General features: G+C 45.8%; 2 protein-coding genes across 8 annotated transcripts in view; both read right to left on the bottom strand.

Moving 5' to 3' along the window:
- SLC29A1 (solute carrier family 29 member 1 (Augustine blood group)) overlaps window positions 1-19,397 on the bottom strand; it is a 35,256-nt gene extending 15,859 nt beyond the window's left edge. For 2 of the 7 annotated variants that reach the window (XM_056818318.1, XM_056818321.1), the window contains exons 1-5: window positions 19,205-19,397; window positions 7,599-7,705; window positions 6,308-6,395; window positions 4,267-4,348; window positions 792-985 (exon numbers count right to left, since the gene is read on the bottom strand). In XM_056818318.1, coding sequence (XP_056674296.1) covers window positions 792-985; window positions 4,267-4,348; window positions 6,308-6,336 — 305 coding nt within the window. In that variant the 5' untranslated portion in view covers window positions 6,337-6,395; window positions 7,599-7,705; window positions 19,205-19,397. Of the gene's footprint in view, window positions 1-791; window positions 986-4,266; window positions 4,349-6,307; window positions 6,396-7,598; window positions 7,706-7,937; window positions 7,962-15,139; window positions 15,273-18,957 lie in introns of those variants that run through there. The other 5 variants (XM_007483989.2, XM_007483991.2, XM_056818320.1 and 2 more) reach the window with 4 other exon arrangements.
- Window positions 19,398-20,592: 1,195 nt separating this feature from the next.
- Window positions 20,593-23,225, bottom strand: MYMX (myomixer, myoblast fusion factor). Its single transcript, XM_056818322.1, has 2 exons — window positions 22,986-23,225; window positions 20,593-22,354 (listed from the first exon to the last, which is right to left on the bottom strand). Exon 2 carries the CDS (start codon window positions 22,322-22,324, stop codon window positions 22,097-22,099), a length of 228 nt encoding a protein of 75 aa, XP_056674300.1. The 5' UTR covers window positions 22,325-22,354; window positions 22,986-23,225; the 3' UTR covers window positions 20,593-22,096.
- Window positions 23,226-26,607: the final 3,382 nt, after the last annotated feature.

The raw sequence follows: 26,607 nt of genomic DNA, 5'->3' as shown, positions 1-26,607 counted from the left end.
CTTTTTAAAATTTATTTTTAATTTCAATCTATGTTATAATAATCATTACTAATTTATTATATTATTTTATTGTTCTTATATATGGATATTTATTATATTATATATTGTTTTATAATTGTATATTAATATTATAATAATTACATTTTATTGTTTTATAATCTTATATTAATATTATAATAATCTATAAATATAACACTTATTTTTTTAAACCCTTACCTTCCATCTTAGAATAAATACTGTGTATTGGTCCAAGGGACTTGCCCAGGGTCACACAGCTAGGAAGTGTCTGAGGCCAGATTTGAACCTAGGACCTCCCATCTCTAGGCCTGGCTCTCAATCCACTAAGAGCTACCCAGCTACCACCCCTCACTGTACTTAATAAAATTTTTTTCATGCATTAGAAAAATATATGATCACATAGTACAATAGGGATATGATTAGGGTTTTGATGTGAAAGGATCTCTACTGCAAATATGAATAGCATGGAAATGGGTTTGGAACAATGATACATGTATAACTCAGTGGAACTGCTTGTTGGCTTGGGGGGGGGGGTAAGGAAATGGGGGAATCATGAATCATGTAACCATGGGAAAATAGTTTGCCCTAGAAGTCTCTGCCCTCCCATAGAAAACAGAAGGGTGATGATGGATGGTCAGAAGGGCTGGACCAAAATCTCAGAGCTGCTACTGGACCTGTGTGACCTTGGGCAAGTCATTCAACATCCTTTCTACTCCTGAAACAAGGAGTTAGGGCAGGGGGGAAATGAGATGAGTCTTGAACTGTTCATTTACCTCTGATGTAGGATGGAGTTGAGGCAGGTGAAGATCAAGAGGGGAAGCATGGCACATATAGTCATGACGTTGTTGAAAATGGAGTCCAGGAAACTGGCCTTCATTGGGGGTTGTGTGGGATCCAGGAAGTCCATGTTTTCCTTTGCCATGATGCTGGATTCATTCTGGGATTGGCCCAGGCGGTTTTTGAAGTACTGAAGAGAGAGGGGAACAGTGAGAACAATTGGACAGGTACTCACATATACACATACCCACCAGCAGATGATAAACTCTCAGCGTCTTTGTAACAACTGAATGCAGAAGCAGATGAGGATCCATCTGTCTTCTAGTAAGCCAGAGAGTAGAGATTGGCAAAAATAAGTAAAAAAAAAAACAAAGAACAAACAAAAAAAAAACACCCCCCCAAATCCCAATACTCTTCTTGCTAATTTTTAAAGAGAAGAGGCTACCTTGGTCCTTAGAACATTTTGGAACCCAATTGGTTATAGTGGAAAGGAGGAAGCTATATATTGTAGTAAAAAGAGTATTAGTAGGGCAGTGGATTGAGAACCAGGCCTGGAGCCAGACAGATATTGGTTCAAATCTGGGTCCAGATACTTCCTAGTTTTGTGACCCTGGGCAAGCTTTAACCCAGTCAGCCTACTTCTTGCCTTTCTGCCTTAAAATTTTTACTAAAACAGAAGGTAAGAGTTTAAAAAACAAAAAAATATTAGATTTGGAATGACAGGAAGACCCAGACACAAAATCCTGGCTCAGTGGATTGAGAGCCAGGTCTAGAGATGGGAGCTCCTATGTTCAAATCTTTCCTCTGACACTTCCTATTCTTATTTATTTTTAAATTTTATTTAATTGATTTAGAATCTTTTCCCATGGTTCCATGATTCATGTTCTTTCCCTATCTTCCCCCAACCCCCTCCCAGAGCCAATGAGCAATTTCCACTGGGTTGGACACTTCCCAGCTGTGTGACCCTGGGCAAGTCACTTAACCCCCATTGCCTAGCCCTCACCACTCTTCTACCTTGGAACCAATACACAAGATTGATTCTAAAATGGAAGGGAAGGGTTAAAAAAAAATCTTGGTTCTTCCACTTTCTGAGTGACCCTGAATAAGTCAACTTCCTCTCCAGGGGGCCTTAGTTTCTACATGTCTAAAATGAGGAGGGGGGGGGCCTCAGTGGATTGAGAGCCAGACCTAGAGATGGGAGAACCCAGGTTCAAATCTGGCCTCAGACACTTCCCAGCTGTGTGACCCTGGGCAAGTCACTTAAACACCCCCCCCCCCCTTGCCTAGCTCTTACCACTCTTCTGCCTTGGAGCCAATACACAGTATTGACTCCAAGATGAAAGGTAAGGGTTTAAAAAATAAAATAAAATAAAATGAGGAGACTGCTTGAGATTTATTCATCATTCCTATACTATTCATTGGATGGCTCTTCATTCACCTACATGGTTATGCCTTTCCACTAGGAGAGATTCTATTATGAGATGATATATTTACACCCATCCCTGCCTTCCTATAAATCATTCTTAGATGATTTGTCCAACATGCAGGATAAGACTTCCTCTCTGTTAACATCAAGGTGGTTCATTTCTTCTCTTAGGGTACCCAGGCTCACTCTGGGTTTTGGGCAAGAATCCTACAAAGACAGTACAGTCACATCTGGGTCTTTCCTTCTTTTTTTCCTATGCAAAATGTTTCCATGTTAGTTTGTGTGCCCCCACTCCCAATCTCCAAAAGAAAAAAAAAGGCAAGAAAAATAGAGGAAATGTGTTGGGGTTTTTTTCCCCAGCAGTCTAGACAGATTGTGGTAAGGTAGAAAGTGAGGTGCCAAGTCAGAAAGACTTGGGTTCCAGTCCCACCCTCTGACACATACCAATCTGTGTGACCCTGGGGAAAAGTACTGAGGTAAGCTCTCTAATAAGGCTCTGACTTGTAAATGAGTTACTGATCTGCAGGGTTGGAGGAAAGTATCTATAACTAATGAATTACAGGTCCAGTTAAAAAAAAATAGTACCAAAGCTCTAAGATTCTGAGCATTGTCTCTTTTTCTTAATCACTTGTCCATAGCTAGAGACAAGGACCAGCTCAGTTGTCCTTTTATATTTTTATCTGCTGTGGAGGAGCAGACAAAGTGGAGTGAGACACAATCGAGAGTGAGGTAACTGGCCCTGGGGCACACAGGACTAGGAGTGTCAAAGGTGGGATTCCAAATCTTGGTTTCCTAACCTGAACTCTTCCTACCACAACACATTTTGTACTTGGCCATCACTAAAGAATTCACCACCAAGTAGCTGGTGGTTGGACAGCAAGTACAGTCTGTCACCCGGACTGAAGTGGGATCAGCTTTTTCCAGGTCAGTAGAGTGTGTCTGAGCTGCAAGAACCTAGGGCATCACCACCGCCATCAGCATGGGCTTTCAGAGGACTTTAGTGAAGGATACACAAAAACATGTTACCCTATTCACAGAAATTTGAGCCTTGGAGGGTACCTTAAAGAGACCGGCTAGGTCAATCTTCCCGGGAGATTTTTAAATGTATATATTAAAGAATATATAGGATTACAAAAGAAACAATTATATTGAAATGCAGTCATAAAAAAAAAATATATATATATATATTGCTTAACTGTTTTTCTTTGGAGCAAGAGAAGATTCAGTCTTAAAAGGAGGCTGGAGAGTTTTCCTTCTCCCCACAAATTATACATATTTAATATTAAATATACAACATTATATATGTGTATATATATATATAGTCCTCAGAGCCCAGGTCAAGAAACTCTTGATCAAGGGGACAGCTAGGTAGTTCAGTAGATCAAGAGCCAGGCCTAGAGTCAGGAAGTTCTGGGTTCAAATCTAGCTTCAGATACTTCCTGGCTGTATGACCCTGCACAAGGCATTTAATTAATCTCTACTAGCCAATCCTTATGGCTCTTCTGCCTTGGAACCAATACAGAGTATTGATTCTAAGAGAAAAGGCAAAGGTTTAAAAAACATAGCTAGGAAGTGTCTGAGACCTCCTGTTTCAGGAGATTTAAAAAATCTCAAAACACTCTAATTTGAACCCAGGATCTCCTGTCTCTCTATCCACTGAGCTTATCTCCTAGAAAGTTAGGTTTTTATTTTTCAAAAAAAGAAAAGAATCTGAACAAGTCTTAAATGCTCATTTTGCAGCAGTCTCTGAGGGATAATAATTTGCCCAAGTTCTGATATCAAGGGAATATCAGAGTCAAGTGTCTGAGTCCCATATCTAGGGCATTCTCTATTACTCAATAACACTGCCTCTTCTTCCTTCCACCCCAGGGGACAAAGGCACCTCCCCTCTCCTAGGATGGACAAGTTACTTAAGCACAGCTTCAAATCATACCCTCTGGTACCTCCTCAAAGTATGTTGCTATACAGTGACTTCCCACGATGCCCACCCTCTGCTCCTTTCCTTTCCAAGTGGTCTACCATTTTGTCTCCCTCTCAAGTCTCACCATGGAGGCAGTCATGAAGAAATTCCATGGCAGCAGGGTGCCCAGCCCCAGCATGAAGAAGATAAGCCATACCCCTTTGTACCTGGAGGAAGAGAGGAAAGGCACGTGAGAGGGATAAAGGGATAAAGGGGATGCTGCAGCTTTAATGCCTAACTAATAAACTGTCTCTGGAACTCTGTCCCTCACTCATTCCCCCCCCTACTCCCTCCAAACCTCTGTGACCTAAAGCAAACTCTTTCTTGGCTTTAGTGCTTCCTCCCCTGGTGCTTCCTCCCAAGGAACAGGGCCCTGAGGAGAGTCCTTCCTGCCTCCTATGGACAGGGATGATGAGAAATAAAGACGGCTTTTCCTGCCTCCCATGGATAAGGAGAGAGATAAAGAGGGAATCCTTCTGGGCCTCTGTGCTGGAGTATAAAGATAAAGAGATGTCTGAGAAAGGGCTTGGAGAGCTTTTTGGAGGGAGTCCAGTGGGAATTTGGAGAACTCAACCACTGGTTCTTTTGGAAGGGACGGTGTTCCGTCAAAGGCACCCTGCCTGTCACCTGGTTTCTCACCTGCTCTATCTGCCCAGTATCTGGAAGCTTCTGGAAACAAAATCTCTTGGGCCCAGGGAAAGACAAGTTCCCTCCAAGAGGGACACTCTCTGTGCCTTGGTTCCCAGCCCTCTTTGACCCATGGGGACTCAAAGGCTGGGAACTCCAGTATAATCCCATACAGTTCCACGGAGAAAGGGAAGGGCAAGAAAGCAAAATATACAGCCACCATCTCTCCCTCCCCTTTCAGCTGGGAATGATTATGCTGCTGCCTGTTGAGAGTAGGAAAGGAGGAGAATGTTGGAGGTTCCCTACAGAAGATGCAAAAGTCAGACAAACCAGGCTCCCTGGGGTTTCTGCTTGGCCCTTCCAGGAAGGGGTGGGTGGGAGAAACGAACTAAGGAGATTGGGGTGTGTATGTGTGTTTGCCTTCTGCTCCAGACAGAACCAGCTCTGTTGGTCATACTGCTCAGGGTGGAACTGTGGGTGTCAGGCAACAGGATGTCACCCAGGTTCAAGACGATAAACAGTCAGAGTTTGCCCAGTGTGTTGCAAAAAGGAGGAAAGAACCATAACCCACATTAGGGCCATAATATTCCCTACCACCCACCCCCATATCAACCGCTGTCTGGGACAGGCTGAACCACAGAACTAAGGTGGGAATTATGGCTAGAACCCCAAAGGAAAGAAGTCTGAGCTGTTTTCCTCTTTCTCCAACCAAGAAGGCATGGAGGCTGGGCTTGGAAACCAAGAGGGCCAAGCATGATGATGGGGTGAGAGAAGCTGCTGGCTCCCACATAGTATATGGCTCACAGAGACAGGCTGGATGGTAGAGGAAAGATGAATGCCCCAAAGGGAGAGCAGTGAGTGATGGGGGATAAGAGCTCCGGGCACTAAGAGAAGGGAGGGGAGGGGAGGGATCCATGTGAGAGGCATATCAGGAGTGGGGAATGTCAAGAGGGCCAGATTAGGACCAGAGGGAGACAAGAGGCATGAGGTAAGGCGGAGAGGGGAGGGGGAGCCAGGGGGAAGAAAGACATGAATCCAGAGAGGAGAGAAAAAAATGAAAGAAAGACCCAAGGTGGGATTATCCAAGGAAGAGGTCCCAGAGAGAGAAGGGTATTGGGAGTAACAGTGACAAAGTTTTCCAGATGTGCTGGCAAGGGAGAAACAGAAGCTGCCAAATAGCCTTCCCCATCAGGAAAGGCTAGAAGCCAAGGCCAGCTAGCCAAGGGGAGCCAGCAGCAGGGTGGAAATAGTGACGGAATGGGGAGAGGCCCAGGCCATCCTACATGCTTGGCTCCCACCACCACCCACCCAGCAAACAGCTCAGAAGTGGATTTCCTCCTCCTTCATTGGTCTGGAGCTGACTCACAGGTGTCCAGCAGGAAGGGCTAGCAGGCAGAACCCCCCTTCCCCCAGCTCTCCTGACCGAGAGCTCTCCTCTCTCTGTTTCTCCCTGCCCCCCGCCAGAAACCTTGTCAGCCCCCCTCAGGACCCCTCCATACCTGTCCTGTGGTGTGTGACCGGTCGTCATGGCAGTGCTGCCCCTGGGTCCAGGTCCAGGTGGTTTCCAGCTCTGTCAGTCTAGGGGTCCTTGGAAGGGGAAGAGGCAGAGGGGGAGTAAGTCCCTTCTTTCTCCCAGCAGTGGGTGAGTAGTAGTTAACTTCACTATTTCTTGTCACTTGTTTCTATCTCAATCCACTGCTCCCCCCAACCAGAAGGGACAGAGACCCCGGGTCTCCAAAATAGCCCTCATGGCCACCAAGGGAAACAAGATCCTGGGCGCTTGTCATTACCCCCGCCCCCCCCCCTCCCCAAGCCTTGGCAGTACCTGTTCCCCTCCACTGCCACCCGCTATTTTTATCCGGCTCTGAAGCAGTCTGTAGCCGGGAGACAGAAGTGGAGGAAGCAGAAGGGAGGGGGGTAATTGGAAGGGAAAGAGAGAAAAGAGATAAACGAGAGGAGAGGAGAGACCAGAGAGGAGATTCAGGAGGGAGGGGGGAAGGAAAACAGAAAAGCCAGAGGGAGGGACAGGAGGGGGAAGAGAGGGGCAGACAGGGGAGGAGGAGAAGCCAAAGGACAAAGAAAGTGGAGGAGACAGACAATTCTCCTCTCAGAGGGACCTGGCCCCAATCCCTAAAGATCCTCTCTCTTAGAGGTGGGGGTCGGGGGTAAGAGGGTCTGGGCATCCACTGGCAGGCTGGGATTCCCATTAGCCATTTCCCTCTCATTCCAGCTCCCTAGCCTTGTTTTATAGCACCAATCTCCCCCCCCCCCCTCCCCAGCCTTAGGGTTTGCTTGTCCCCATTCCTGAGACTTTTCCCAATAAACACATTTTATAAATGCCTTGATTGAGATCAAGGCAGAGTCCAATCCCACCATCCTGATCTCAGAAAGCCTTTCATGAAAAGCAGGTTTTTCCCCTTTTCCCCCAGGCCCCCCACAGCTGCTCTCTTAGTTCCTTTGTGAGTCAGGCCCCTCTGCCCTTCCTCTTTCTCCCAGAGCCTTAAGAGGTGAAAGGGAAGGAGACAGAAGCCAGGGGGGGAAGGGAGAGAGCATTCACAGCTTTCCTGATCCCCAAAGGCCTCTGTCCCTCGGCCCCCTCCCCCAGCCCAGACTAGATAAACAGGTGGTAGCCGGGACTGGGACTCAAGGAGCCAGGGGAAGCGCATGAGCCTGGCCACGCATGCAAAGGCCTGCCTCGAACGTGAGGTCACCCAGGTCTGGATGGGACTGTTCTGAGGGGGAGAACCCTGGCTCCCCTCCTCCCGGGGCTCCCCCCTGTGGGGCACACACCTGAGGCTCCGGCAGCTCTGCTCTCCCTCTGGATGGGTCTGAAGCCGGGGGTGTTGGGCGTCCAACCAAAGGCCTTTCTCAGCTGGGCCAGTGAAGACTCACTTAGCCTAATAAGGGGAAGAAAAAGAGAAAACAGAAGTCACCGACCAACAGAGGCCTCTTTCTTGGAAGACTAGGTGTGCAGAAGAGATAAATAAGTCTCAGGAGAGATAAAGGGCAGCAGCTGTACGGCAAGAGGGGACGGATCCAAAGAGACCAAAGCTGGCCCTCTTCGATGCCCCTGCTACCACGGGTTCCCTTCGGTCAGCCCATAGTTCCGTCTTTTTTTTAAACCCTTACCTCCTGTTTTAGTATGCAGTGTAGGACAGAAGAGCTCTAAGTGCCGGGTAATTGGCGTGAAGTGACTGGCCCAGAGTCACACAGCTAAGCAATGATTTAAACCCGTCTGCCGACTACACTACCCAGCGGCCTCAGTCAATGTTTATTAAGCTTGCCAGGAACTGTGCCTCATACTGCCTTTGTTGCCATATTACCATATTGAGGAGGTGGAGAAAGTGGACAGTGTCCAGAGGAGGGCCATCAGGATGCCGAAAGACCTTGGGTCATGCCAGTGTTTAATAAAGAGCTGACACATAAACAGGGGTTTGAATAAAGGCTCACTTGGAGCAGCAAAGAAAGGTAAAAGACAGTCCCTTGCCTCAAGGAGCTCACCAACTAATGGATGCAGGGAGGGCAGATGGGACAAAGGATCCTGGATTTGGAGTGAAACCACTTGGATTTAGTTTGAACCCCATCTCTGGCAGATTTTAGCAGTTGAATTCTATGTATGTCATTTAAAACCTGAGCCTCAGATTGGACCATGTAACTAAACTGCAGTGGCTCCCTATTACCTCAAGTTGTTCAGTCTTTTGCTTCTGACTCTTCAAGACCCTCTGGACCATACTGTCCACGTGGTTTTTTGGGCAAAGATCCTGGAGAGGTTTGCCATTTCTTTTTCCAATGGATTAAGGCAAACAGAAGTAGGAATTCTAAGACAGCAGAGCAGAATTAAGTGACTTGCCCAAGGTCACACAACTACTCAGTGTCTGAGGCTAGAGTTGACCTCAGGTTTTCCAGGCCCCAATGCCAATGTTCCATCCACTGAGCTACCTCAGCAATCAAATAGAAAATGTTCTCCCCGGTGTTTAAAGCTCTTCCTAACCTTTCTAGTATTCTTACAGGAGACTCCCCTCCCTTAAGCCTTCAGTCCAAACAAACCAGAGTACTTTCTGTACCTCACAAAATCCTCCACCTCTTGCCATCCTGTCTTGTTGCTACCTCCCTGAAAGGCACTTTCTCCTCGCCTCTTGGGATCTTGGATTTTCTTCAAAACTCTAGTCTGAGCATCAACCTCTCCTGATGTCCCTGACTGCCTCCAAATTACCCTGGAATCATTTTGTACATTTTCTGTTTATAAAGAATTTGTGTATGTTCTCTCTTTCCCCTCCCTGACAGGAAAAAACTCCTTCAAAGCAAGGACTAAAGACTTTTGCCTTTATTGCCATTTTACCATATTTGAGGAGGTGGAGAAACTGGACAGTGTCCAGAGGAGGGCAATCAGGATGCCAAAAGCCTTTGGTTCAGGCCAGTGTTAAATACAGAGCTGGCACATAAGCAGGTGTTTTATATAAAGGCTCACTTTGATCAGCAAAATGTGGATAATACTGGTACCACTTGTCCAACAGGGCCTCGTGTTGGGAAAGTGCTTTGTAAACCACCAAGCACTCTAAAAATTCAAATGTTGCTTAGCCTCTTCCCCTAGACCTCCTGCTAATTTCCCCTAACCATCCCCCATACATCCTGGCCAGTCAGTTTCCTCATCTATAAGATTCAATTCCATAAGCATTTGTTATTGTTGAGTTGTGTCTGACTCTTCGTGACCCATTTGGGGGTTTTCTTGGCAAGAGATACTGGAGTGGTCTGTCATTTCCTTCTCCAGCTTATTTGACAGATGTGGAAACTGAGGCAGACAGGGTAAAGTGACTTGCCCAGCGTCACACAGCTAGGAAGTGTCTGAGGTCAGATTTGAATTCTGGAAGATTAGTCTTCCTGACTCCAGACCTGGTTTTCTATCCACTTTGCCACCTACCTGCCCATACTTGTAAGTAATATATACTTAATAGTATATGCCAACTTCAAATCTTGAACAAGTCACTTAACCGTGTTTGCCTCAGTGTCCTCATCTGGAAAATGATCTGGGGAAGGGAAAACAAACCATTCCAATAGCTTTGCCAAGGCAATCCAATCACAAAAAGTTTGGACATGACTGAATGGTAAGGAAAATTTTCAGTTGTCCATTAGTGGAATGGGTTGCCTCTGGCGGTAGCAGATTCCCCTTTCTTGGAAGTTTTGGAGCAAAAGCAGAACAACCATTTGTAGAATAAGTTTTAGCAGGGACTCTTCTTTTAATAAAGGCAGTTGGGGTTTGGTGACTTGCCCAAGGTTACACATCTAAGAAATGTCTGATCCAAATTTGAACCCAGGTTTCTCTAACTCCAGGTCAGGATCTTCTTCTACTGAGCCACTCAGAAGCCCCTCCAGCAGGATTCTTGCTCTGATTGGCCCTGGCATGTTCCCTGTTCTCTCCCTCCTCACCCCTACCTTTAAGGTCCCTTCCAAATCTGAGGTCTTACCACACTGGCTTAAACCTTGAGGTACAAAAGGGGTGACTATTTGCTTTAGTGGAAGACCAGGAGTAACATACACTGGAGAAACCCCAAGTGGGGGAAATTACCATATCCATATATCATGCTAATTTATTTCTCTCTCACAGATCTGATGAGGTAACAGATATAAAACATTTTACAAAGGGCAAATCCCTATATAAATGTCAGCTCTTATTATGAAAAAAAAAAAAGGGATGAGGCAAGAAATACTTTCTTCACACCTGGATTATTGCAATAGTCTTCTTTCTGACTGGTCTTCCTGCCTCAAAGCCTCTTCCTATTCCAACCCGTTAAAGAGTTTCCAAAGTGATTTCTTCATTTCAGGTATGAATGTGCCACTCCCTCTCTGCCTCAATAAACTCCAGTGGCTCCCTATTACCTCCAAGATAAAATCTAAAATGCTGTGTTTGGCATTTTAAACTCTTCACAACCACGAACCTTCCCATGCAATGATTAGGTATAAAGAAAATATGTACAGCATCTAGATTGGAAATAATCTCCAGGAGGAGGCATTAAGAAGGATCAGAGGCTCCTCTTGCAGGAGATTTGAGCTGAGACTTAAAAGAAGCCAGCAGGCAGACACAACATTCTAGATATGGGGGTGTCGGTCTGTTGGGAAAAAGACTCAGGGGCCTGAAGATGGTGGCTTGGGGATGAACACCAAGGAAGTCAGTGTCTTTGTATCAGAGTCCATAATGGGGGGGTAAAATGGCATGAGAAGGCTGGAAACCAGGAAGGTGCCTGGCTGGGCAGAGTGTCAGCAGCTTCAGGGCAGGGAATGTTTTTTGCCTTTTCTTTGTATCCTCAGCAAGATACATGGGAACATCGTAGCACTTAATAAAGGCTTTTGGCAAAGGCACCAGATCCCTCCCCCTCAGATCTTAGGAAATCAACTGGGTTGATAGGAGGAATGCCCACTCAAACTGAAGTTCCCTGTCTGGCTGTCAAATGGTGAATTAGACAAAAAGACCAGAGTTCCAATTTGCTTTAGCAGTGTGACCTTGGTCAAGTCACTTCACTTCTGCCTCTCTCTCTCTCTCTCTCTCCTCATCTGTAAAATGGGGATAATGGTCTAAGTCACTTCATGTCTGCCTCTCTCTTCTTCTGTAAAATGGAGATAATAATAGTAAAGTGCTTAGCCTGGCACATAATAAGTGCTATCAATGTTAGCTATTAAATTTATTAAGTTAAATTAGCTATTAAAGTTATTATTATTCTTGAGTAGGTGGAAGAAATCAAATTTCAGGCACTCAAGCACTTCTTAGCAGATTACAAAAGGATGAGATTGTCCAGATCAGATCAGATTCAGAGGGAGGGGTAGCTGCTCAGGAGAGGCAGGTTTATGTGTCAGATTTTCCCATCACATGGGAGAGAATCCTTTGCTTACCTAGCCCCACCTGAGGAAAGGCCCAGCCAAAAACTCCTGCGCCCCACCCACAGAGGCAGGAGGGAAGGGGGGGACGGACCGGTTTACAGGCCCAGAGAGTTGTCTTTCAGGAGTGAGAAGTATGGAAAGAAGTATGAGACATCCAAGAATCCCCCCTCCCCACCTCCCTTCTCGTATTACAAAGGGCTAAAAAATCCAGGCCCTGAGGCTAGAGGGATCCTCCCCAATCTGGTAGCCAGGTACTTCACATTACCCACTGGCTCCACTGGCCCCTGCCTCCTCCACTTGGCTTTTCTCTCAGCCCCAGGAGCTGTTGGGAGCTTTATCCGCCCCTACCACCAGCAGACTGGCAGGCGGGGGTGGGGAAGACAAGAGGACAGCAAGAACATCAGAGGAGATGCTGCCAGGAGCATCTGGGTTCCCTCAGTCTGAGATCTGAGAGATGGGAGATGTCACACAATATCAGCCTCTGAACAGACAGGCCAAGCAAGTCCTAATGAAGAGGACCCCAATACCCACAAGCCCCTCTTCTTCACCCTGAGGCCACGTCACTGTGCCCAGAAAGAAAAGCCCCACTTTCACCTGTGTCAAATTCCAACAATTCCCTGTGGGCCCCTACAAGCTCCCTACATGGCAGGAAGCTGGTGGGGAGATGATGTGAGTACTATCTTTCCAAATCCCTAAGAGAACAAACTGCCCAGGAAACATCCATTCTTTCACGAGATCTGCTTATGGGTCAAGATGAAAGGGAACACTGAGATACAGACAGGCTTGGAAGAGGCTCATACCCAGCATTTGGAACTTAACTGGGGGAGTAGTAGCTGTGGAAGAAATGCTGATTGAGGGGGATGGCTAGGTGGCTCAGTGGATGGAGAGCTAGGCCCAGAGATGGAAGGACTAAGGTTCAAATCTGGCCTCAGATACTTCCTAGCTGTGTGACCCTGGGCAAGTCAATTAACCCCCATTGCCTAGCTCTTGCCTCTCTTTTCTACTTCAGCTGGCCTCAAGTACCAGAAAGGTTGTTCCATACAAAAAGATAAGTCTAGAGGGTAGAACCAGCAACGGGGGTGGAGGGGTGCTGGAAAGTACAATAAGTAAAACTGAGGCTGGATGCAAGGAAAAACCTTTTCTCCAGTACAGTTTGGATTCAGAGGCAGAAAGTAAGGGCTAATATATATATATAAAGGGGCAAATAGATGGTTCAGTGGATTGGGAGAAGCTGAGAGGCCTTGGGTTCAAATATGGCCTCAGCTGTGTGACCCTGGACAAGTCATTTAACCTCCATTGCCTAGCCCTTACTTCTCTTGGAACTTTCTGCCTTGGAACCAATATACAGGATTGATTCTAAGACAGAAATTGAGTTTAAAAAAAGAAGAAGAAGAAAATGCTGATTGAGGAATTGGCAGAAATATAGACTAGAGGTGGTAAGAAGTGTAAAGAACCAGAATGGGGGCTGGGGGAGAGGGAAAAAGAGTAGCCACTGTAGACTGATGTGGAAATCTTGGGAAGGAGCTTTCCTTAAGAGAGATGGTGAAACCAAAAAGTGGGTCCTTCCCTTCCATCCTTAGTATTGTTCTCTTCTCAAGTGACCTGGGGCAATTCACTTAACCCTGTTTACTCCAGATTTCTCATCTGGAAAATGAGCTGGAGAAGGAAAAGGCAAAACACTCTGGGATCTTTGCTATGAAATTCCCCCCAAAAGGGTCACAAAGACTGAAAAATGACTCAACAACATTGTGCTCAGGTGCAGGTGATACAATTTAAGAAAGGCACTGATAAAAGCTGGAAGGTATCTAGGAGAGGCCGATTACGTTGTTGAAGGACATCTAAGTCATGTGACAATTAAGTGAAGTCTCTTAAGGATATCTAACTTAGATAAAGACTGGGTAGTTTTTGGGGCAGAGATATTCAATTGGAAAATTTTATTTAATTAGATAATTTAGAATATTTTTCCATGGTTACAAGATTAAAGTTCTTTCCCATCCTTCCCCCTAACCCCTTTCCGTGAGCTGACCCGAAATTCCAATGGGTTTTACATGTGTCATTGATCAAGAACTATTTCCATATTATTGATATTTGCATCAGGGTGATTGGGGCAGTACGGCCCCAATCATATCCCCATCGACCCTTGCAATCGAGCAGTTGTTTTTCTTCTGTGTTTCTACTCTTGGGGCATAGATAGATAGATGGCCTCCAAGAACCAGAAAGGTTGTTCCATACAAAAAGACAAGTCCAGAGGGTAGAACCAGCAACGGGGGTGGAGGGGTGCTGGAAAGTACAATAAGTAAAACTGAGGCTGGATGCAAGGAAAAACCTTCGAAGAACTAGTTATCCAAAAGAGGACTGGGCTGCTTTCAGAGGTAATGAGTTTGCCCTCATTGAAAGTCTTCAAGCAAAAGCAGACTGATTTTTGTTCAAGTCTTTGTGCCCCGGCTCTGAGGAACTCTAGACAAAATCTAGGGGGAAAGGGAGAGGAGACCCACAGAACCTTGAACCTTCCTGAGTGGGTGGCAGCGGCAGCAGACCCAGGAAACAGAAACCCCAGAAAGAGATACACCTGTGTATTGAAAAGAGGAAGGCGCAGACTCTTATCATCACAGAGCCCCGGAGAAGTGGGGCAGCTAGCTGATGTGAACAGGAAGATGCAAGGAAGGATGGGTAGGGGTGGAAGAGAGCACCAGGCTTGGAATCGAGGGTTCAATTCTGGGTTCTGGCACTTTGATAGCTAGGACAACAGGCAAATCCTTTCTCCCACCCTGAGCCAGTTTCCGACCTCATCGAGATCTCGAGGCAAGGTAGTCCTTGCCCTCGTGGATCGGACAATGAGGATAGGCGTTATATAAGTAGGCACAAGGACTATCATAGACCGTCCCCACATTACAAAATCTGGGCCCTTCTAACAGATCCACCGAGGGCATTAACCGATCGGTCAATCTCCAACGTCCTCACCACCAACAACCCCCATCCCTCGCCCTGGTCCCCGCCTCGGTCCGCAAAATCCCCTGCCATAACTCCAGCCCCTCTCGGAGGACCACGAGGTCCCCCTCCGGGTCCCCAACCCTTCCTCCGCCTCCACGTGCTCGGCCGTTTTCCTCTGTCCTCTCCCCAACAAGGACCAGGGAGATGGCAAGCATACGACTGCTGGAGCGATCTAGGGTAGTGGGAAACCCGCGGGAAACATCCCTGGGCACTGTGCCCCAGGACCCTGAAATTCCCGCGCTGCAACCTGAACGCACGCACCCCGACGCCCCCGGGATCGCCAAAGTGGCAAGTTCCAAGGAATCCCCTCGCGACCCCTGCACTCGCCAGGACAGCGCTGGCAGAAGAAAGTGGGAAGGGTCGGCGGCAGAACGGTGTTCAGAGGTCCTGGGCCATTAGCGGATGGCGGGACACGAACCTCCCACCCGCTAGGATCCCCCACTTCCCCACGTGCACATCAGAGACAGCACCTGCTCGGGGTCCTGGTCTTGGTCCTCCAGCACTCAGCCCCAGCTCGGCACGATTCCCGCGTCTCCCTCCCGCAGCCCGGGCCCCCTTCAAACCCGCCCTTCCCAAGGCCCGCCCACAACCTACGAAACACCGCTTCAGCCGCCCGCCCTCTCTATCCCCGCCTCCTCCTCTCTCCCGGGCCCAGCCCCCCCCCCCTTCAAACAACCCCCCCCTTCCTTCAACCCAGGAAGTCATCCCTCTTGTCCCCCGCCTAGACACCCCACATCCCCACTCCAAAACCTTGGGATTGGTCTCCTACCCCCACTTAATTGTGGATTGGCCTTTCCACATCCCCGGTTTGCCCGCTGTGAAAATATCCTGTCTCTAGACTCCTCTGGGACTCTTCCAAACCCATACATATTCCCTGGGGACCACTTCTGTTGGTATATTCCCCCAGGATAACCCTATCCTGGGCCAGAGAACCTTCCACCTTCAGATATCACTATAAGCCTCAATCTCCCAAACTCTAAAACCCCAAGTACCACCTCACATCTGACAATTGTTTCATCATTTTCAGAAGGCAAAAGGGTTAGTTTGAGGTTTCATAAAACAAGGTTGTCGAAGGTTGGGGTTTTCAATTCTGAGAGTAGGGGCTCCAATTTTTTTCCCCTCTTAGTTTCCCTCCCCAACTTAGCACAGTCCTTGGCACACTGTAAGCCCATAGGTAACCTGAGAACTAACTTTACCCTCCACACAGTCACTCTTATTCTCTAGATTCAACCTCTCTTGCTCCCAAGGACACTAACCTTTCCCCAAGCATAATGCCTTCTTTTCCAAGCTCCTGCCTTCTCTCCAGTTCTATTTTCTCTCCCAAGATTCTCTTGGACCCTCAGATCTGAGCTCCTTTATTTATATCGCCCATAATTCTTATTTTTTAGCAGGATTTCTCCTTTCATACCATTTTGGTTCTCTTAATATGGGACTGGCTTCTTCCTCCCCCACATCCAATTCCCTTTGTTCTCATTCTTCCTCCAACTTTTGTGTGTTGGGGGAAGGTGGCAGTGTGTCATTAGGTTACAGACTGCCTCATACTCACACTTTATCCCATCTTAGGTTAGATCTCATCAGCATAAGTACCCCATTCCATAGCCAAGACTAGCTCTAGGGAAGAATGAGGCACAATGGGAATGAGGGTAAAATGAGTTTGGGATATCTATTGGAGGTCACACTCCTAAAATGAATCCCAGTGTAAATGTTTCTAGAAGTTCCTAGAAAAGCCAGCACCTCTAATGGGACCCCACATCTCTAGAAATTGGTAAATAAGCCAGACTTAGCTAGGATACAATAGGAGTTGGATGAAGCAGGTAATTTTACTGAGAGGTTTCTGAGAAGACAAACCTGAGCTTCATGACAAAAGCATTTTAAAGGAGGGATGGGGGCAGCTATGTGGTTCAGTGGATTGAGAGCCAGATTCAGAGATCTTGGGTTCAAATCTGATCTCAGACACTTCCTAGCTGTGAGACCCTGGGTAAGTCACTTAACCCCCCCCCCCCCCATTGCCCAGCCCTTACTACTCTTCTGTCTTGGAACTGACACAGAATTGGTTCCAAGACAGAAGGTAAGGGAAGAAAGAAAGAAAGGAGGCATCCCTCCTAATGTATGAAGTCAAGAAAGCCAGATTCAAATTCTGCCTTCAGCATTTCTTAGGAGCCAGAGAGCCTAAGTCAACAAAACTTTCAGGCTCAGTTTTTGCACCTGTAAAAAGGGTGCAAAAGTTGTACCTCCAGCAGAAAGTGGTTGGGGGAGAATCACATTAGATAATATGGTGAATTGCCTCACAACCTTAAAGCACTATGTAAGTTGGAGCTATTATATTTATTATGGAGATAGAAGGTTGCAGGAACCTTCCAGGGCTAATGCTCACTTCACTACTAATAGCACCTATGGCCTCTACTCAATTGATCTGCCCTTTAGGGAGGTAAGATAAGGCTAATTATCAATTAATAATAATTACACCAAAAATTCATCAGAGATAGACAGATTGGACTGGGTAGATAAACTCCCATTTTCCCCAACCCCTTGACCCCTAACATATACACATTTAGATCAAAGGAGAGATGGGAGACTCTAGTCTCTCTCTAGTTCTAGTTTTTCATCCCAAATGTTTTCCCCTACATCCAGACCTAAAGTTCTGGATACACAGCAGAATTGACTGGATATACATTCACAAATACATCAGATTCTCCCTAATAAAGCACCAAGGTCACCATGTCCCTAGCTTCAAAGGTTGACTGCTCTATCCTGAGCCAGAGAAGCCCCAGACAAAGGAGAAGTCTTGTCTTCCTCGGGGTCTTAACCTGAATACCCTCCTTAGACCTCTGTGAAAATAGGTGTGGCCAGTGATCACTGGTGTTCTGTCTAAAGGAAGCCCAGCGTGGGAAGGGAAGCAGAGGGAAGTGGTCACTGTCTTCGGTCAGACTGGAGGAGGCTTATTCTTCTGTAAACCTACCCCCCCCCCAATTTCCCCAGGGTTGGGTGGTTGGCAAAAGCCCTGGCTGTTATTGCTGGAGGGCTGCCCATCATCCCGCCCAACCTGGGCACTAGCCCAGCTTTACTATCAGGCACCCAGCCAGCAATTCTCACTGCCTTCCTTCCACCCCCTATTCCCTCCCCAGGAAACCAGCCTCCTGCAGAGATGGTTTTTGGACATAGGTGCCCTCTGGTGGGCATCCCTGGGAGTCTCCAGGCTATCCTAAGTGGCAACCCTCTGTGCTGGCTATGCTAGTCTTTATCCACCATGCCTAACAATTCTATGTCCTTGGAGCTCCCAGGACACTTCTAAACTAACCCTTACTAGACACCGTTTATCCATCCCATTCTGGGCTCACCTTTAGGTGCCTAGTAGTGGGTTCTCTGGAGGTTGGAGGCAGGGGAGGGCACTTACTAACCAGACATTTGGGCAAATTACTGGACCGCTCCGGGAGATAGGCAGGGGGTGGGGTTATAGATTATCTCCAAGGTCCCTTATCTAGCCCTGAATCCTTTGATCCCCAACCCGGATAGGACTCAGATTATCTTCCAATCTCTCTTTGTCCTCCCTAGATTCCTGAAGCTGCCTTTCCCCTAGATAACCAATACTATAAACCTGCTTTCTTTGTAGTTACCAAGTTACCACAGTCTGACAATGTATGGCTTAAGTGTCTCTGTTTGTTCCCGAATGTCACAGATACTCCGGGTGTTTGTGTATTTGCACACCACAGGCGAATTTTTCTATGCAGAATATGTTTGTTCGATTGTGTAAAGGGTATTCTGTTTTTGTTAAAGGTGCTGAGCCTGTTGAGTACGCCTGAGAGTCCACGTGATATCCAAGAGTGTGCATACGTGTGTGTTCAGGGGTTCTGGGGGGCGAGATGATTCTTTTGCCATCTTATTCCACCTCCCCTCCTCCAAAAAACAAACAAACAAAAAACAAAAACAAAAAACAAAACTTCATTCCCTAGGCTCACTAACCCCACCTTTCATCATTTCTCTGACCTCTGACTCCGCCTCTTCCCCAACGCGGGACCACTGGAGAAGAGAGGAGGTACACTGATGCAGAAAGGAGTTCCTTCTAAGCTCCCTAGGTCTCCTCCCCCTGACTCCGACCTGTCTTTGGTAGAGCGCAGGAAGTACACCTGAAAATCTCAGGGGCCTCTCCTCCCCTTCCCAAAGGACAAGGCGGGCCCCCTAGATTCCTCGGCCACAATTTCCCCCAAGCTCATCACTCCACTCCCTCCGCCCTTTTCTAGGCTGTCCTTTCCCATTCATCCTTGATACCTCTCGAATCTCTCTTGGTTACCTGGGTTCTCATTCCCCGGAAACCCGTTTCTCTAGCTGCTTCAGATCCTTGCATCTCCATCTTCACCTCCTTTCTTGGTAGTTGCTCTTCCTGGGCTCCTAGCTGGTCCCCAGCAGCGTGAAAACCGCTGGAGCCCCGCCCGGCGTCCGGCCAACACCTCTCGCCCCGCCTCCCAGCCCGCTCCGGTCGCAGCCTGGAGGGAACCTGTCCTTTTCACCCACTGTACCCAGATTCCCCGCTGCCTCACCTGAGGGCCAGCGCAGCAGCCATGACCACTGCACAGCTGGGGAGGGGAGGTGGGTAGGTCACGAACTAGAACTGTCCAGATCACCGATCAGACCGCGATTCTCATTTGTGCTCCCAACCCTCCCATGTTGCGTATTAGAGGGGAGCAGGAAGCCAGAAGGAAGATTGCGGATCTCAGCGTCCAGACTGACCTTGGGGTGGGGGGAGGGGTTGTCTGGAAAAGGGGTGAGTCTAGCAGTGGAAGCGGTACTGCTTGTCTAACTCAAGCATCACACTCCTTTAGGGGTTGGATTAAGGGCCCGGGAGGAGAAGGATTTCAAACTCTGGGGTTCTCTGAGGTTCCCAGGTTGCCGGGAGAATGACTATTCTAAGGAAGAAATGTCGGGAGAGTGAGAGGGAGTCAAAGAGGATTACTACTGCCCTAGGGAGAGGTGGGCAGTCTCTTTGGTACTTGGCCTGGAGTGGCAGCATGTCTGGGAACACCTGGTAGAGGACTCCCTCGAGGGAAAATAGGGAGATGCCTATCTCTGTTTGCATGACCTCCCTGCAACCCACAGAGTGGGCCTGAGTGGCAGAAGCTGTTCCATACCAGGGAGGTGGGTAGAGGAGTAAAACGCATTGGTCTCCATCCTTTATAGCTGCCACACAAGTAGATTGCGGCTGTGTATACTTGTGAGTTTTGACTACCTGGAGCAAGTGAGGAGAAGACATTTTGCAAATTATTGAAATATATATGTAAATCAATCTTGTTTTGCCTTCTTCGTGTTCCTTGCATAGGATACCATTCTCCTACTCCAAACCAGAGAGACCTGTATCCTATATCAGAATCTAATTTATTCCTAGAAAAATTGGCTTCCTCCTCTTAAGCCCAATGGTGATAGAGAGTTTCCTTTCAGGCTCCAAAGTCCTTGACACACCCTAGCCTAGCTTCCTGTGGTTTTTGCCCAGTTCTTTAAGGATCAGACTTTGCCTCTTCACTGCTGGTTGTCTCCCCATGCTCGGAAAGCTCTCCCTCCTTACCTTCACTATTTGGCTCCCTTCAAGAATCAGCTTAAGGTAATTAAGTGGCTCAGTGGATAGAGAACTAGGCCTGGAGCTTTGAGGTACTGGGTTCAACTATGACTTCAGATACTTCCTAGTTATATGACCCTGGGCAAGTCACTTAACCCAAATTGTCTAGTTTTTGGAACCCTTCTAAGACAGAAAGTAAAGGTGTTTTAAAAAAAGAGAGAGCTCAAAGGCCTTTGGGGCTCCCTTCTACCACCACCTCCCTCTCCTCCCCCTCAGTACCTTCTCTTTTTAGATTACCTCCCATTTATATTGTATATATTTTTGTATGTATTTAGTTTTTATTTAATATTTATTTGTATTTAGTTTACAAATTCTTGCCCTCCTTCCTTGAGGTCAAGATCTGTGCCTGGAATATGGTAGACCTTTAATAAGTGTTTATTGATTGACTTTATTTTTTACTTTTTTAATGAAAAAGATCTAGGTCTCTCTCATCAGAAAAATCTTCTTCATCTTCCAAATCTTTCCCTAAATCTGGGCTGTCTTCCAGTCTGCCAGACCTCAGAGACCTTCCTAGGAGTTGATGCTGAGAGAGTCACTTGGACTCCATCTCCTAATCCCTACAGACTCAATGGAAACATGCATGTGCATGTGTATGTACACACACAGATTACTTTTGATCTCTACTCAGGGACCTTACTAGTCCACTTTCCTCTAGGTAAAAATTTGGGATGAATAATTAGGGCAATGATCTCCCAATCAGGCTGATCAATCCTTAGTCAGAGACAAAAGATTCATGGAAAAGCAGAAAGAATAAGGTTAGACACAATAAAGAAACTCCTGGCAAGGATGGTTATAGATAAGGAAAGAATGTGGAGGGACAGTTAGGTCACTCAGTAGATTGTTAGGCCTGGAAATGGGAAATCTTGGGTTTAAATATGGCCTCAGAAACTTCCTAGCTGTGTGACCCTGGACAAATCACTTAACCCCCATTGCCTAGCCCTTACCATTCTTCTGCCTTGGAACCAATATACAGTATTGAATCTAAAATGGAAGATAAGGGCTAAAAAATAATAATAAAAAGGGGGAGAGCTCCCCTTGTCATTTGCCTCTGGAGGTTTAAGATTGTTTTGCTTGGAGCAGGAGGGGAAGGGGGTGAGAACAAAGCTCAATGCCCTGAGTTCTAATCCCAGAATCTCTCCTGGCTATGTTCTATCATCCTGAGCAAGGGATTACACCCTCTTTGGTTTCTCCTTTTGGAAGAGAATTCTTCCTTTAGTCAGTGGGCATAAAGGTGGTATTTCAAGAAAAAAGACAGATGTGAAAGAAGGTTTGAAAAGGAAGAGGCATGGATGATTCAGGAATAATTAGCTTTTTTCATTTTCCATTGGACAGATAAGACAGCACTCAGAACCAGATAGATGGCATTAGGACCAGGCACATGCAAACACACACACACACACACAGCCCATGATTATGCCTATGCCAGAGGGGTTTGGGGAAAGGAATTGTCTGAAAACAAAGGACCAGACAAGGAAAGACTCATCTGTTGTCTTACTGCTGTCTCCTCTCCTTATCAATCAATCGGGCAAAATAAAGCAGGATGCTTTCATTCTTGGCAACATCTCCATGAAGCACAGTAAAGTTGGGGACATGAGTTTAGTGTTTTCTGTCCCATAGGGGAAGCTGAAGTCCAGAAGAACAGCCTGTATTGTTGAGAGCTTTCCTTTGTACCCTCCCCACCTCAAGAAATAGATTTATTCCAAGACTCCAGGGTCCCATTCTTGGAAAGATCTCTTTCTCTTCTTCCTCCTTTTCCTCGTATTATGCTCAGCAATGGAAGAGAGCTTCCCTCAGTCTTTGCTGTCCTCCATTCCAACCCAATCTAGCCTCCTTTGCTCTCCACTCCATTTCTTTCTGCATCAGGTTGGTGCCGGAGACCAAGAGCATAGATGAGACAGCCCAGGAGAGCTTGGCGAGTCTCCTGAGAGCCCAGGCGACGGGCCAAGCGACGGAGCAGGGGCACGAGGTGCTTTCGGGCCAGGCGAGCAGTGGGCAGAAGCAGGCGGGATAGCAGGGTTCGTAGCAGTAGTGGGAGCAGTGGAACAGGCATGGTGGCAGGCCAGGCCCGCTGGACACAACACTGTGGAATGGGAAAGGGTCATAGGCTACTACAAAGACATTTACCAGTACCATTCCTCCTAGACCTCTCTTCCCATCCTGGCTCTCAGTCTTGAACACCTTCATTTTACAGAAAGAGATCTATTTGGTTTTTATTTGGGGTGGGGGGAGTGAGACATGCTCCCTGCCCCATTGGTTGCCAATCTTTGCTTTTTATTTTATTTTATTTTGGACTTCTGAAACACTTTCAGTTCCCTTTTTGAATTTTTCTTCTGAGGAAGATAGGAAAAGCAATTTTGTTCTCATTGTCTAGAGGGGGAAACTTAAGGTCCAGAAATCTCTCAGTTGCTTGCCTGGGGAAATATTAAAACAAGAACAAAACCCTAGTGGGCATTTTTTGTCTTCTCAACCTTGGGTTCCTTCTACTAAACTCTTTAACATCTACTAGACCCACCTTGCCCCTTCAAACACATTTTAGCTCATTCCCTAGTACCCATTCTCTTCTTGAACCACATTTTCTGGGGTTTGGGTTAATGTAGACAGAAGACTCTTCCATCACTACCCCTCCTTTTGGGTCCTTTGCCATTTCCCAGTCTCCTGGCACTGACCCTCTCCAACCTCTCCATTCCCAGTAAATGAGGGCAGGCTCTCACCTGTCTAGTTGTGGTATTGATGGAGTCAGAGGGTAAGTATTCAATATTCTTTCCACTCCCCAAAGTTGAGCTGTTTTTCGCCAAGTTCAGATATTTACTCTCCTATCTTTCATTTGAAAAATGATGACGGGTTTTCAGTCTAGTATTTGTTGCTCTCAACTCTCTCCTTAGCAGAAAATTATTGCTATTTTGGGAATTGGGATAGAGGCAGAGATCTCCTCTGCCAGCCTCGCCCCACCCACAACAGCTGGGAGGAATGGTAGGAAAGGGGGTTGATGGAGAGGAGACACAGCTGAGGTAACAGCTGGTATTGGGAGGGGAGGGGATCCAACTGGACTGGCTTGATACCTTTTTCAGTCTAGAGAACAGGAGATAGACTTCTGTCTTTGCCTATTTCTGTATTTTTCTACTTCCTTCTTAGCCTTCGTAGCCTTTAGAAAAAATGGTCGGTTTGTACCCCAAAGAGATAATAAGGAAAAAGACTTGTACAAGAATATTCATAGCTGCACTATTTGTGGTGGCCAAAAATTGGAAAATGAGGGGATGCCCTTCAATTGGGGAATGGCTGAACAAATTGTGGTATATGTTGGTGATGGAATACTATTGTGCTAAAAGGAATAATAAAGTGGAGGAATTCCATGGAGACTGGAACAACCTCCAGGAAGTGATGCAGAGCGAAAGGAGGAGAACCAGGAGAACATTGTACACAGAGACTGATACACTGTGGTACAATCGGACATAATGGACTTCTCCATTAGTGTCAATACAACGTCCCTGAACATTCTGCAGGGATCTAGAAGAAAAAACACTAGCCACAAGCAGAGGACAAATTGTGGAAGTAAAAACACCGAGGAAAAGCAACTGCTTGACGACAGGGGTTGAGGGGACATGACTGAGGAGAGACTCTAAATGAACACTCTAATGCAAATACCAACAACATGGAAATGGGTTCAAATCAAGGACACATGTCATACCCAGGGGAATTGTGTGTCAGTTATGGGAGGGGTGGGGGGAGGGGGGAGGAAAAGAAAATTATCTTTGTTTCCAATGAATAATGTTTGGAAATGATCAAATAAAATAATGTTAAAAAAAAAAAGAAAGGTTCAAATCTGGCCTCAGACACTTCCCAGCTGTGTGACCCTGGGCAAGTCACTTGACCCCCATTGCCTAGCCCTTACCACTCTTCTGCCTTGGAGCCAATACACAGTATTGACTCCAAGATGGAAGGTAAGGGTTTAAAAAAAAGAAAAAAGAAAAATGGTCATGAAAGATCCTTAGGTTTGAAGTGAAGGCTGTGTTCATACCCTCTTAAATTCTCTCAGGGACTTGGACAGGACACTCATTATTTTTCTGAGGAAAGACATATACGAACTTAACGAAATATGGTTCAACTTGGCATGGTAGAAAGAACGTCGAATGTCTACCTTCTGACCCCCTCAATACTACTACTATGAGTTATTTACTCGGAGGCAGTCAAAAATGGAGGAAAGGTCCAATATATAGCAACACTTCTCTTGTTAGTAAAAAAAAAGGGAATGAAGTGGATGCTCATCATTTGGGGAATGGCTGAGAAGATTGAAAGATCCGAATGCAATGGAAGCTATGACAATATGAATTCAAGGAAATAAGAGAACTTGTATGAACTAGCACAGAGGAAAGTGAGCAGAATCAGGGAAACTATTACTATTTATTTACTCCTTCATCACAATAACACTTTGATTGAGGCAGTGACCAAAGCCAACGTCAGAGGTCCAATGGTGAAGCATGACTACTGCTCTCACAGAAAGGTAGAAAATGACCAGCCTTGTTGTTGTTGAGCTATTTGAGTCCTGTCTGAATCTTTAAGACCCTCTTTGGGTCATGAAGTAATTTGCCATTTCCTTCTCCAGCTCATTTGACAGATGAGGAAACTTAAATGACTTGCACAGGAACATTCTTCACATGGTTGCAAATTTTTTGAGAACTGTTTGTTCATATCCTTTGATCATTTATATATGGAAGAATATAAATGACTTGCCCAGGGTCTCATAGTTAGAAAGTACCTGAGGCTGAATTTGAACTTAGGTCTTTCTGACTCTAAACCAGCACTCTCTCTACTGTACCACTTAGCCCCATACACTGAGACATTCCTTGTCAAAATAACCAGTGTTTTGATTTGTCTTGTTTAATTGTCTTTCATTGTATCAAAGGAGGGTTTTATGGTAGTGGTGGAATCTTCATTGGGAAATGACAGATTTATTTTTTTTCTAATTTGTACCTTCTATCTTGGAATCAATACTGTGTACTGGTTCCAAAGCAGAAGAGTGGTAAGGGCTAGGCAATGGGGGTTAAGTGACTTGCCCAGGGTCACACAGCTGGGAAGTGTCTGAGTTCACATTTGAACCTAGGACCTCCTTTCTCCAGGCCTGGCTCTCAATCCACTGAGCCACCCAGCTGCTCCATAGAATTTTTTTTAAGACTTCAATAGATTTATATGAACTGATGCAAAAGGACGAGCAAAGTCAGAACACCGTACCCAGTAACAGCAATATTATATGATGATCAGCAGTTAACAGCTATTCTCAGCAATATAAGGATCCACGACAATTCCAAAAGGAATTATAAAAAATACTGTTTATTTCTAGAGAAAATATTGAACTGATAGAATCTGAATGGTGATTAAAACATACTTTTAAAACTTTGAAAATGTTTTCTTGTTTGTTTTTGGTCTTTTTTCTTTTGCAACATGAGAAATTTAGAAATAATGTTTAGCATGACTACACACATATAATCTATACCAAATTGCTTGCCACTTCAAGGAGGGAGAGGAAAAGGAAGGAGGGAGAGAATTTGGAATTCAGAATTTTAAAAAATGTTAAAAATTATTTTTATGTGTAAATGGAAAAAATATAAAAATAAAAAAATAATTCTATGAGACAAAAAAGATAAACAAAAGGAAAAAATATAAATGAGTGTTGTTTGGTCATTTGTCATGTTTGATTCTCTGTGACCCCATTTTGAGGTTTTCTTGGCCAAGATACTGGAGTGGTTTGCCATTGAATTAAATAAATTTCTGTAAAAACTTAAAAAAAAAAAAACCTTCAATAACATTTATTTTAGAAAGAAAAAGGAAGAAAGGAGAGTTAAGAAACAGAGGTACTAATCACATCCCACATCTACTTACTTTTTTCCCCTAAAATGTTACTTATTTATTTAATTTGCTTCCTATATGTATTTTTTTCTTTCACGTGAGTGTGTTTTATTACTATGTTTGGTGTGTATTGAAGAAGCTAGGGGTGTAGGAGAAAAAAATGGTTCTGGAGTCACACAGATTGTATGATCTTGGGCAAGTCACTATGCTCAAAGTATTTAGAGATAGATTCTTCTTCAGAGATCATCATCCCTTCCCCACTAAGCATACTTCTTTTTATAGATGAGGAAACTGAGACCTAGCAAGGTTAGGTGATAACTACTGGCATAGTGGATAGAGCACTGGATTTTTAGTCTGAAAGATCTAGATTTGAATGTTGCTCAAGACATTTACTAGACTTATATATGATGCTGGGTAAGTTACTTTCAGTCTCTAGGCCTCTGATTCAACATCTGTAAAAGTGAGTAGTATGGGACCTGGAGTGAGTAGTAT

The sequence above is a fragment of the Monodelphis domestica genome, chromosome 2, assembly GCF_027887165.1.
Source record: "Monodelphis domestica isolate mMonDom1 chromosome 2, mMonDom1.pri, whole genome shotgun sequence".
Classification (NCBI taxonomy): Eukaryota; Metazoa; Chordata; class Mammalia; order Didelphimorphia; family Didelphidae; genus Monodelphis; species Monodelphis domestica.
This window is presented reverse-complemented; position numbering and strand designations above follow the sequence as displayed.

Coding starts and splice junctions, on each gene's coding strand:
- MYMX (XM_056818322.1), bottom strand. CDS start 22,324: ATGCCTGTTCCACTGCTCCCACTACTGCTACGAACCCTGCTATCCCGC.